At 40.8% G+C, this 11,591-nt stretch overlaps 1 protein-coding gene across 4 annotated transcripts in view; it reads right to left on the reverse strand.

Moving 5' to 3' along the window:
• The window catches only part of ANO10 (anoctamin 10), a 130,117-nt gene extending 119,538 nt beyond the window's left edge, over nucleotides 1-10,579 (reverse strand). For 3 of the 4 annotated variants that reach the window (XR_012041146.1, XM_072853906.1, XM_072853904.1), the window contains exons 1-5: nucleotides 10,467-10,579; nucleotides 7,303-7,455; nucleotides 6,020-6,202; nucleotides 3,917-4,051; nucleotides 2,147-2,266 (exon numbers count right to left, since the gene is read on the reverse strand). Coding sequence is in view for 3 of the 4 variants with exons in the window: in XM_072853906.1 (XP_072710007.1) it covers nucleotides 2,147-2,266; nucleotides 3,917-4,051; nucleotides 6,020-6,202; nucleotides 7,303-7,441 (577 nt within the window). In the remaining variant the exon portion in view is untranslated. Of the gene's footprint in view, nucleotides 1-2,146; nucleotides 2,267-3,916; nucleotides 4,052-6,019; nucleotides 6,203-7,302; nucleotides 7,456-9,588; nucleotides 9,973-10,466 lie in introns of those variants that run through there. The other variant, XM_072853905.1, reaches the window with a different exon arrangement.
• Nucleotides 10,580-11,591: the final 1,012 nt, after the last annotated feature.

Raw genomic sequence — 11,591 nt, forward strand, 5'->3', positions numbered from 1 at the left:
CTTCTCACTGGCACGCATACACCTGGGAAACACATTTGTTTCAGCCTGCTCACTGCCAAAGAGGACTAATTGTGCTTTGCCAGCCCTCAAGGAACTAAAGGAATAGATGGAAAGGTATATTGAAATCTTAAATCTTAAATGTGTCAGATAGCACACCCACAGGCTGAGACATTCCCTTCAGCAGGCAACTGATACATGAAATACACACTTGCTGTACTCAAAGTTGTCTGCTCAGGTGTTATAAAGACTTGAAAAGTGCACTACTAATGGATGTATTTCATGACAGATGTATTACCTCCAAGGAAGACAAGATTTCACTTATCCTGTTACTAACAAAAAAAATGTAGGAGTATTATTCAGTATAATCTAGAAATGCCACCACATAATAAGATACAGAAATGCCCAGCAAACCAAGTTTAGAATGCTGAAATCTGTTTTATCTTTGCCTGCTTGGAAGACCAGATTGCTTGCATGCCACTGCTATGTATTCACCAGCTTAACAAAACCATCATGACCTCTGAATTGACACTGTAAATGTACTCTCTATAAAGGACTAGCACATCAAAACCTCATGTGCAATACCAGAATATTCTTATGGCTTATGGTTTACAAAACACTGCAGAAGTTCACAATTGCCAATCGGGTAAGTCTCTGAAAGCAAGAAGAAAAGGCAAACAGACAGAAGAATCAGCACTCCAACATCCCTCTCAATCAAAAATTTATTAACAAATAAGTTCAAGTGTAGGTCATTAGCATCATTTCACACTCCAAACACACAACGTGAAAGACATCCCTAAATTAGTACATACATAACAGGGTTCCTGGGATTTACTTTGAAATTTTGTGTATATTCAACGTTAGACAAAAAACCCCCTCTCCTGGATAAACAAAAGACAAGCACACAATAAGACCCCTAACACAATACTCTGGAGGCAGGCATTATTGAGCCAAATCTTTAACTTCCTGGAGCTCAGGAAAGAATCTCAAGCAACTGCAAGACCCAGAGATTAATGATCAGGCAAACTCCCAAATGTTTATTTTCTTATTTTTAAGTAAAGTTTACAGTTTAGAATCCAGAACTTAACTTTCCACATTGTCAGACTAAAAATTATTTTCATTTTAAGCTTATTCAGTGTGTAAAATATACTCAAGAGACACTGGCACGCAACAACATACAGTCTTCATACAGACAATGAATTTAAAACAAACACTTGTAAACACACTTTTGACATGCCTACAACTCAAAATGGCTTTGAGAATTCCAGACATTGAGGAGCTTTCCTGTCAAGAGTCAGTTTGAGAAAACAGTCTTGGCTTGGTCTATTACTGCTTTACTGATGGGTAGGGAGAATTTGTGATGTGCAGACTGTTGTTACATGGAAGCTTGCAGACACTGAATCTGCAGACTCTGAGCCACCAATTTCACAAGTCTTGAACTGTTTCAGGAGGGTACACAGGAAATGCTTAAAGAGGAAAAACTTGTCCAAATGATAAAACAGCGGTGGTCTAATTTCAAGACTCTATGCTAGATGATCACAGCACAAATGCTGAGCCTTTGAACTGCCCCGCAGCTCCAACTTGGAAACTATGACCAAAGGCCTATATACAGAACTCCTGCAGCCACGAGAAAGAAAATCAAGAGACAGCAGCCTGCACACCCAGTGCTTCACTCCAGAACAGTTGTACTGCGAGTCATTATAGCAGAAGATTATCCTACAGCCATCTTAGAATCAAAAGATAATTCAACGGAGAGACCTCAACTGTGCACGTCAGCAAGTCTGGAAGTGTGGATGCTTCCTTAACCAGAGCCTAAGCCACTCTGTTGATTCCAAGACCAGTAAAAGCAAGGCTGGGTAAAACAAGGACTTTGGTTCACAATGGCCAACAAAACAACTTGGGCAGAAAGGTAATGTTAGAGGAGGTGAACTGCAATGGGTAATCGTGAGTGTGAAAAGGTAAACTCTTAGTGAAACAACAGACTTCTTGGTATAATACTTACCTTTCATACAGGAGTTTCACTTCTATAGAGGCTAAATGCTGGAGTAGAAGTTAGGAAGGACCCTTGGTCTTCTCACACAAACTGAAGAGAAAACTTCTCCAGAAGAAACCCTGCACTTTATTTGTAGTGGAGTAAGTGTTCACATACCTAAAGGTTGATAGCCAACTTTCACTCGGCCATACCAGCTGTGACGGAGCTTTTTCAATTCTTCTCTATCATGCAGTGGGAAAATCTGAACTAGAATACCACTGGTCAATAATCTTCTCACTTGAAGGAAAAAGGAAAAAGGTACCTAGTACTCCTTCATAGGACAGTGAAGTTGATATAAGCAAACAGGTTACATTATATACTTAGCAAGCCTAAAGTTCCTTTGAAATAAATCTAGCATTTAAATCCTAAAAATAAATAGTCTGCAGGTAAGTTAAAAATTATTCATTATAGAGAGCAGTGCTACCTATTCCTACAAAGACTGTGCTGTCTACTGGAAGAGAAAGAGTAACCTTTTTACATCTATTAATTATTCCATAGGTTTGCAATATAATCAGTTGCAGCTTGAATAACAAGAAGTGCTACAGGTCAGAACTGAAATGCCACGTGTAGCTTTATGGGATAAGGTCTGGCTCTTGCATTTGAGCAACGAAAGGCATAACAAATCCAACTGACATAGCAAAACCAAAACAAAACACTAAATTGAAGAGCCATTGTTGTATTAATTATATATTAATTATACTAAAGACATTTTTGAATTATCAGTTTACACTAATTCGTAAGTTACAATACATCTTCATTGCAAACAAACCAAATATTTGACAATTTGTATTTAACTTTGTTATGGAAAGCAATACTACCTGTGTGGATAAACAATTAAACTGCTCTGGAAGTTACAACCATAAAAATATTAAAAAATAAAATAAATTCAAAAACAAGAGAGGGGAGGCAGTGAAAGTTGTGTGATAGTTTTTTACCATTTCCCATCGGCAGCTACTTGACACAAATAGAAAAATACCTTAGCTATATAAAAAGTTACCAGTGTAAAGTCATCTGACATCTACATTTATTTACATTTCTCAAACCACTGATATCCACAGATCTCTTTCTTTGATGACCAACGCTAATGAATAAAGACACTGTTATTAAAAGGACATACAAATATTAAGATAAATTATCCTAAGAAACTGTAGCATCTCTGCCAATGAACTAGTTCCAGCTACCGTAAAAATAGCACTAGATCTCATTGCTTCTTTCGCCCATGAAAAGGAAGAGCTCTTGAAGCAAAGAGAAGGATAAATGAAATCAAATGAATGAAATAAAACTTCCTTCATATTGTGAGATTTATAGCTCTGGAACACTGTTACTCATTCCAATATTTGTATACAGACACAATCCAAGTATATCATTATGTAATTTTTAAAAAACAAATATTTTTGCTACTAATTATAAAAATAATGGATGACATCAATACACATGAAAATTATTCAACTGAAAAGAACGTAAGGCCAGAGTCTCAGCCTCACAGAAAGACTCCGGATGGAAGGCCCTCTGGAAGTAATCTGGTCCAACTTCCTGCTCAAAGTAGGTGCAGCTTAAATCGGGCTGCTCAGGGCCTTGTCTAGTGAAGATCTAAAAGTCTCCCAGGACAGAGTTACCACAATCTCTCTAAAATCCTGTTCCAATGTTTGATTACCCTCATTGTGAAAAACATTTTCTCAGTGTCTATTCAGAATTTCTCTTGTTGCACTGTGCATCCATTGCCTCTTGTCCTATCACTGTGGAGTGGCAAGAAAAAGTTGATTAAAAACAGTGGGACTTTAATGTTCAAAGGATTTCTCTTCATTGCAGGAAAATTAAGTTTTTTTCATCATGAACACTATCCTATATCAACACAGTGAGTTACAGGCAACAAAATATATTGCTTACCAATTGATTTTCCTGGATACAGCTTTACCTGAGGATATCCAGGGATCATTTTTTCATCTTTAGCTCTCAAATTTTCGAGTTCATGTTTTATGATATACTGACATTCTGCCATTGTAAGGAAATTGTGATTGTCATCTAAATCAAAAAGAAGGTAGTATGAAATTGTGCAGCATAGCAATACAACCCTGGCAGCAAATAACTATCAAAAATGACCAGAATCACAAAAAAAAAAAATTGTGACAATTACTGCCAACCAACATCCATTAGCAAAAACTCCACTTCTTAAAACAAACATCTTGGGAAGAAGTTTTCTCTAATTGGCACATGTTGGCCACTGCATTTTTGACTACCCAGGTGAACTAAGAGAACAGATCACTCAAGAGACAGACACCCCTGAAGTACTAATTGCTGGAGGCTGGAATAGTATACCAACAAGTACTACACACTCTTGCCCTGCTGAAAGACTCTTACTTAGGCATCCACTATTAGCCAGTCTCACAGAATCTCCATACCCCTTTCTGCCATACAGTTCCTGAAATATTTTTATAACGAAAAACAGTACGATGTCAGGACAAACCTCCTCTTCAGTAAGCATTTCACATCAAATATGACAGTATCTTGCTCTTTATTGCCCATACAACACAATGATAAGCCATTTCAGACAATTAGTTCTGATAAAAATACCGAAATAAAGGTAAAACAATAAGAAACCTTTCAAAAAATCCCAAATTTAAGAGCTACAGAAACAAACTTATTGTCAACCCCATCAATTTATCATCAAGGAAGCAGAGTCTGATTTCCTTGAGAAAATGACTAATTGATTATTTTTTTCCCTTTAGGAATAAGAAGCTACAGGGATGGCCCTAAATACACTAAGTAAGAAGTTAAAACAGCAACAAATCTCTAATACCAAGAATAAGAATACAGTATCAGTTAAATTGGGGAACTCGAAATATTAGCAAGACAACACAGGCTGCAAGGTTTCTTTTGTAGATGACACATTTTTCACTTCATCTAAGCATGGTCCACTATTTTATCCTCTGATCAGACCTGGACAAAATTTAGATTATATTAAAAAAGAAAAAAAACCAGGAGATACAGCAAAAATTATCTTTTAGATTTACACTAGTTGGAGTTCCAGCTGCTACTAGAGAATCTGTTAGCAATGACAGTCAGATTAGCATTAAGAATGTAAACGCATGAAAGAAACAGAAATGGCCCCTTTGCAACTGACAATTCTTCTCAAGGCTTCCTAATTTCAGGAAAGCGAGGTCACAAAAGAAAAGACACTGCAACAGTTATTGCACACAGCAGCAGTGTTGAATAAACTGGCATGAAACAAACAAAAATCGACTTTATTATTGTTTCAGACAGACCCAAGAACCTTTATATTGAAAATGTGAAAGGCATCACCAAAACAGGCACATGAAAAGCATTAGCAAGACTAAGCTTGAACTCCAGTATTTACCTGAAGAGCAAAATGAGTTTTGCCACTGTAGGGGGGTTAAATACCTTACAGGTAGTACATTTAAAAGAAAATGTTACTGTGTTGGCAGCTCCTCAGAATAAAAGAGGAAAAGGAATTATTTCGCTAATCATGCCCAAATTCCGTTGAATGGCTCTGTAGTGTTACTTAATTATTTAATCCTGTTTGATGTGTAAAGATAATAGAGCAAAATGTTTCTATTTTCTCTAGCTAATTATAAGATAATAAGCCTCAAAACTGGCTTACAGAAATTAAATTGCTATGTTAATTCATACCATTGATTGTTAACCCTGCACTCACATTTATCAACTATTTTTTCTTGTCTTACTTTCCATAAAAATCCTTCATACAAATAAAAGACTATTTGGAGCATACAAAAGCATAAAGTAAAACACAAGCAAAAAGTGAAAGCCATGTGAAAAAGAAAAATTTAATTTCTTTATATGATCTGAATTTCCATACAAAAAAATTAGTTTTTTTTTCATGGCTTGTTCTTCCTATTTCGGTTCACTGTTATCATTTCAAGGAATAGAAAGACCATGAAAGATTTAGTAGTGTAATTGCTTACAATCTTTAGCCACAGCTTTGCAATGACAAAGACCCCTAAAACTGCTTACCTGCAAAGTCTTTGAAAGTTTTTCTACTGCTGTATGTAAAAGTCCTCATTGAGTTATCATTACATTCCTTCACCAAACCCACAGTTTCAGCTCCCAGCAATAGCCTTAAGTGGGACGCTCCAACTAGATAAGTATTTTCATCTCCATTTTCCGTAACCAATGGTTTAACCAGCAGTTGTGCACCTTTAAAGTAAAGAAAGACAAAATAAGGAAGAAAATACATAAAAATTACATCTCAAAAACCTCGTATTTTAGCATCCATCATATTGGACCTAGTTATCAGGAGCACTGAAGCTGCATCTTTTTAAGGGCACAAAGAATTAAGGCTTCAACAGGACCTGATGTGTGGTGTTCAGAATCTTGCAGGGTCACCCCCTGCTTTAGCCCTGTTTCTGTGGAAGCGCTCACAGACAGTGAATTGGAACAACGGGGACAGTTTGGATCTACTCCTGTCATGCTCACATCACGTAAGCAACCAGTGCTTCTGCAAACAGTCCTACTCTTTTTAAGGAGACTAGACTTTTGAAATAGAAACATCCCTGACTTATCTAACAGAGGCCTGAAAGCAAGCTTGCAGTCACAAATCCAATAGCCACAGAAATATTACTGACCATAAGATATAAGCTACAACAGCCATAAATAATGCCTTTCCAAAAAAAGGTAAAAAAAAAGTCTAAGGAATTACAAATTAATTAGCCTAACTTCAATTCCTGGAAGTATACTAAAACAAGTAATGAAACATTGCCTTTGTAAGAGCCTACAAGCTAGCAAGAAGGTAATTAAAATCCAACATGAATTTATCAAGATTAAATTGCTTCCTGCTAACTTAATTTTGTTCTACAACATGGTACTAAGTCTTGTGGACAGGATAGTAGATGTGATGCGTCTTCATTTTGGCAAGGCTTACAACGTTCTCATAAGCAACAAGAGAAACATGCTCTAGACAATATAAAAACTGGTATCAAAACTATGTTGAAAGACAGGTTATCAGGGTTTCACCGCAAAAATGGAAGGATTCTAGACTTCAACAGTTGTGTGTCCTTAAGCCAATATTTTCATTAATAACTGGATTAACAGGGTTCAGTTATTACATTTTCATAACACCAGCACCAAGCTCTACTCTTAGATAAAATTAAGCTACTTCAAAAATGTGAAATGGAGCGGGATTGGCTAAACAATAATTAAACCACAAATTACCTGAAAACTTATTTTCTGTATGTCTTCGTCTTATGATGACAGCCAATTTGATTTCCAAGTGTTACAGAAGGTCATGCTGTACTCACCTCCGTTTGCTTTTTTGTCCACAATTCGTTTAGTGAACCATTCTATGGTTTCCTCTTTTGTGCCTTTTGCAAGCTCAATTACTACCAGAGGCGTGAAGTTAGGCTCAAAAGTATCCAAGAAAGACCAGCTTTCCGCCATCTTTTGAGAGCTTGCTAAGTACAAAAACAAAACAAAAATGCCAGTGTTAAAAAAATATTTGGTATCAATCTAAAAACCACAAAAGTTTACTATAGCGAGTTACATATTTCTGTGCTTAGCAAAGTGGCAGGTGCCCATTTCTGTGGACCTACTGAAAAGAGCAGTTTCAGTAACCTCTCCATTTGTCACTTGGCAAGATGCTACCAGTCTTTGGTAGCATTTATGTCCTACTCTCTAAGTAGGAAAATTGTTGTTGCTGTGTATAGCAAAGCAGTAGTGATAAGAAAGCAAATAAATAAATTAAACCAAAGTAATAAGGAGAAACCATCATCGAAAACAACAGCTTGCAACTTACAGTGTATTTGTCAGCAAATGAAAACATTAACAGAAGAGAAAATTAGTCAAACAGATATCTAAAACCAATAAGCTTCTCCTGGTAAGAGTGTGCAAACACATTATGCATTTAAGGAGGAACCTTCTCAGCTAATATTATGAAGCTTTAACCATACCAAGGAAACTATACCACCTCGGGTAGGTGAGCAGGACACCTATCATACAGATAGGCAAATTATGCACAAAGCACTTAAATGACTCGTTGAAAGATATAAAGCAAGTGTTCTGTGACAAAGTCCAGCTGCAAAGCGTTATGCATCAGCATAGCTTTATATGTAAATAATCCAAATTAAGTGAATCACTTATAGAAATAAGAACCCTTATAGAATCACAGAATCATTTAGGTTGGAAAAGATCTTGAAGGTCATTGAGTTCAACCATTAACACTGCCAAGTCCACCACTAAACCACGTCCCTAAGCACCACATCTACACGTCTTTTAAATACCTCCAGGGATGGTGACTCAACCACTTCCCTGGGCAGCCTGTTCCAATGCTTGACCACCCTTTTGGTGAAGAAATCTTTCCTAATATCCAATCTAAACCTCCCCTGGCGCAACTTGAGGCCATTTCCTCATCGTATTGCTTGTTACTTGGGAGAAGAGACCGACCCCCACCTCTCTACAACCTCCTTTCAGGTAGCTGTAGAGAGCGATAAGGTCTCCCCTCAGCCTCCTTTCCTCCAGGCTAAACAACCCCAGTTCCCTCAGCTGCTCCTCTTGTCTTGTTGACATTGTGCCTTCAACTTTTATATAAATGATTCTACAGAGATCATTATATCATGCTTCATAAAGCAACTTAGAGGTGTTGATATAAAAAGATAAATCTGGTAACTAACCCATTCAGTTTTAAAAAAATAATAATTAAAAAAAAACAACCAAAAAAACCTATCACAGACTGAATTTAGTGAATTTAAAACTGAGGGGGAGGTTTGGGGGTTTTTTTTGCTATTAACTTCACTGAAGAAAGGATTTTACCCACTGTCTTTAAGCAGTTTTCCCCCTCCTATTCAAAGACTGAAATTACTTAATTTCTAAATTGCTCTAAGGATGCAGTTCAGCTTTTATGACAGTTATACTTGTGTGATTCACAGAGGAATCACAATCTCCAGTATTTCATATAAATTATCCTACAAAATACAGTTATACTGTAAACATATGCATATCATAATAAACAAGTCTATTTGCTTTTGACTGTCAAAAAAAGCTTTCAAGCCAAATTTCAATGGGATTTTCATTTAGTTTCAGTTGCCAGTTCTCATGCACACAATTCTGCAGCATTCAGATTTGCAGCTCTGAACCCAAGTGCGTATGTCTTTAAAAGAAATATGCTAGATTAATAAAGTATTTTAAAACATTTTAGATGCAAATCTGCACAAGTGGAATGAATCAGACAAAGGAAAACATAATCCGGGATAAGGCTCTATAACTGTGATTGACAATGATTGACTACACTGTCTTGACAAGTCACTCCACCTTATTGCATCACTTTCCATAATCAGTTTTATTTTTTTAAAAAAGATAATGCCTGCCACATTGTTCATATTGCAATTCCTAACGAATTTAAGAAATGAAAAGCAATAGATAATTATTAAATATTACTAGTTAACAATATCACTTCACAGAACAGTTATCTTCTGCAAACAGCCTTTGTACAAACCCCATGCTACTCAGTAAACTTAGCTCCTGTCATTTATTCAGAATCACTCTGCTTGGCATGGTGACTAAGTAAGATTTTATATTTTTAGACTTATTACCAGTGAAAACTAGAACAGGGCTGAAGCACTCTTCCAAGTTGCGTTTGTGACTTCCTGTACCACAGCGCAGCTAGTTCAACGCCTAGCACAGACCCTGTGGCATGCAGCTTGGCCTCTTCTTTCACACCTCTGCACAGCGTAACTTGTGACAGACCCAGAAGCGTGGGAAACAGAGACAAAAGGACTTCTAACCCCCACAGTCCACTTCCCACTCACGAAGCCGTGGGGTGGCCGCCCAGGGCGGTCTCCAAGTCACCGCACTCCTCAGAGCAGAGGGAGCTGCAGCCCCTTTCCGAGGGACGGCTCGCACGGTGGCCGCGCAGAGCGGCGGCAGACTCGCTGCCCGGCGTCCCCGGGCAGGCAGAAGCGGCAGCGCCCCTCGCCGTGACCGCCCTGAGGCGGCCCATAACGACACCCTCCCACCGCCAGGCTGCGCCTCGCTCTCCTTTTATAGGAACCGAACGACCGAACGATCGGCCGGTGACTCACTCCCTCACGCCAGGCCGCGCTCCGCCAGCGAGCGCCGCCCCTGACCCCCGCCGCCGCCCCGGAGCCCACCGCGGCCGCGTGAGGGGAGGGGATGGGTGCCCACAGCTGCGGCGGGCACCGCGCCGGGAACAGGCCGGGTCCCGCAGCTGAGGCCATTCCAGGCCCGGCCCGGAGCCCGCGGCCCCGGCATCCTCCCTGTTCTCGTGAACGCCGCCGGGCGAGCGTGCCTGAGCAGTGAGGGGCGGTGAGGGGCGGCTCGGCGCTGACCCCGCGCCATGGCAGGGAAGGCCGGGGTGGGCGGGAAGGGGGGAGGCTCCTCCCCTCACGGCGGCGGCGCAGGCAGCGAGAGCCCCTTCCCGCTGGGTGACGGCCGCCCACTCCCCACTCACCGCCGGCTGCCGGCTCCACATCCGCAGGGCAGGGCGGGAGGCGGGCTGCGGCGGCGGGCAGCCGGCGCTGGCAGGAGGGGCGCCGGGGCGGCCCAACGTGCCACCGCCCACCGCCTGCCTCTGGCCACGCCCCTCCGCCCCGTAGCCCCGCCCGCCGCGGCTGGTCTCCTCCTCCCATTGGCCGGAGGCGGTACTGCCCCTCCCCGTTCGCGTGCTCACGGGGCAAGCGCGGCACGGCTGAGGCGAGGCCGCGACCGTTGGGCAGGGCGGGCGGCTCCCGGCGGTAGCGGCTTCGGCCCGGGCCGGCGGCGTCTGTCTGTCCCTCCCTCGTGCCATAATGCTTTCAAAATACTTTTTATTACAGTGTTTTATCAGCACTGGTATGGACCGTGAGCTCTCGCTTCATCCTCTTTTTTTTTGTTGTTTTTGCACCTTCCTGGGCTGTTTCCTGTCAGGCCAAATCTCCTTCTGGAGCTCGAGCTAAAAACCCTGCACTTCAGCTGCGTTAGTTTTATGTCTAAACATCATGTTCTGCAGGCAAAAGAGGACATTTTTGCACTTTGATACCAAGATTTTTGTAAAGAATATAATTCCACACGTCCATTCATAGCTGAGAAGAGCAAAGTGTGACTGCAGAGTAGGGAGGGCTGAAGAAGAGGCTGGCTAGCAAAGCATGCTCCCCTGCTGGGCTTGTGCGAGGGCGTTTTAAACCAAGTTCTCTGAATATTTTTTGTTTTGGACAATATTAGGGCACTCAGTGTTTCTTGCAAATTAGGTGAACCTACAGATGTGAACAGTGCATACAGATCTAGAACAATTACAGAAACTGTCCCTCACAGTTTGAAAGGCACCAGCTGGGAGTTGCACAGTTTGCCCCTGTGGTTTATGCCAAGTAGGTGCACACCACATTGCCTAACAGCAAATGGCTCTGAGCTACTAAGAGTGGATTCATAATGGCTTACCAGGTAAGATGAGACTGGTGCAAACCAGCTGGCTGCAAGGCAACTTCATTTTGGCTTATCCACTGTAACTGGGGACTGACTGCAGGAAAAAGCCCCCAGTGTTAGAGGTTTTTTAGAGCCGATGTATAGACCCCATACAGAACACAACGGCTGCCAGAGGGTA

Source organism: Ciconia boyciana, chromosome 2 (genome assembly GCF_034638445.1).
Source record: "Ciconia boyciana chromosome 2, ASM3463844v1, whole genome shotgun sequence".
NCBI classification, from domain to species: Eukaryota; Metazoa; Chordata; class Aves; order Ciconiiformes; family Ciconiidae; genus Ciconia; species Ciconia boyciana.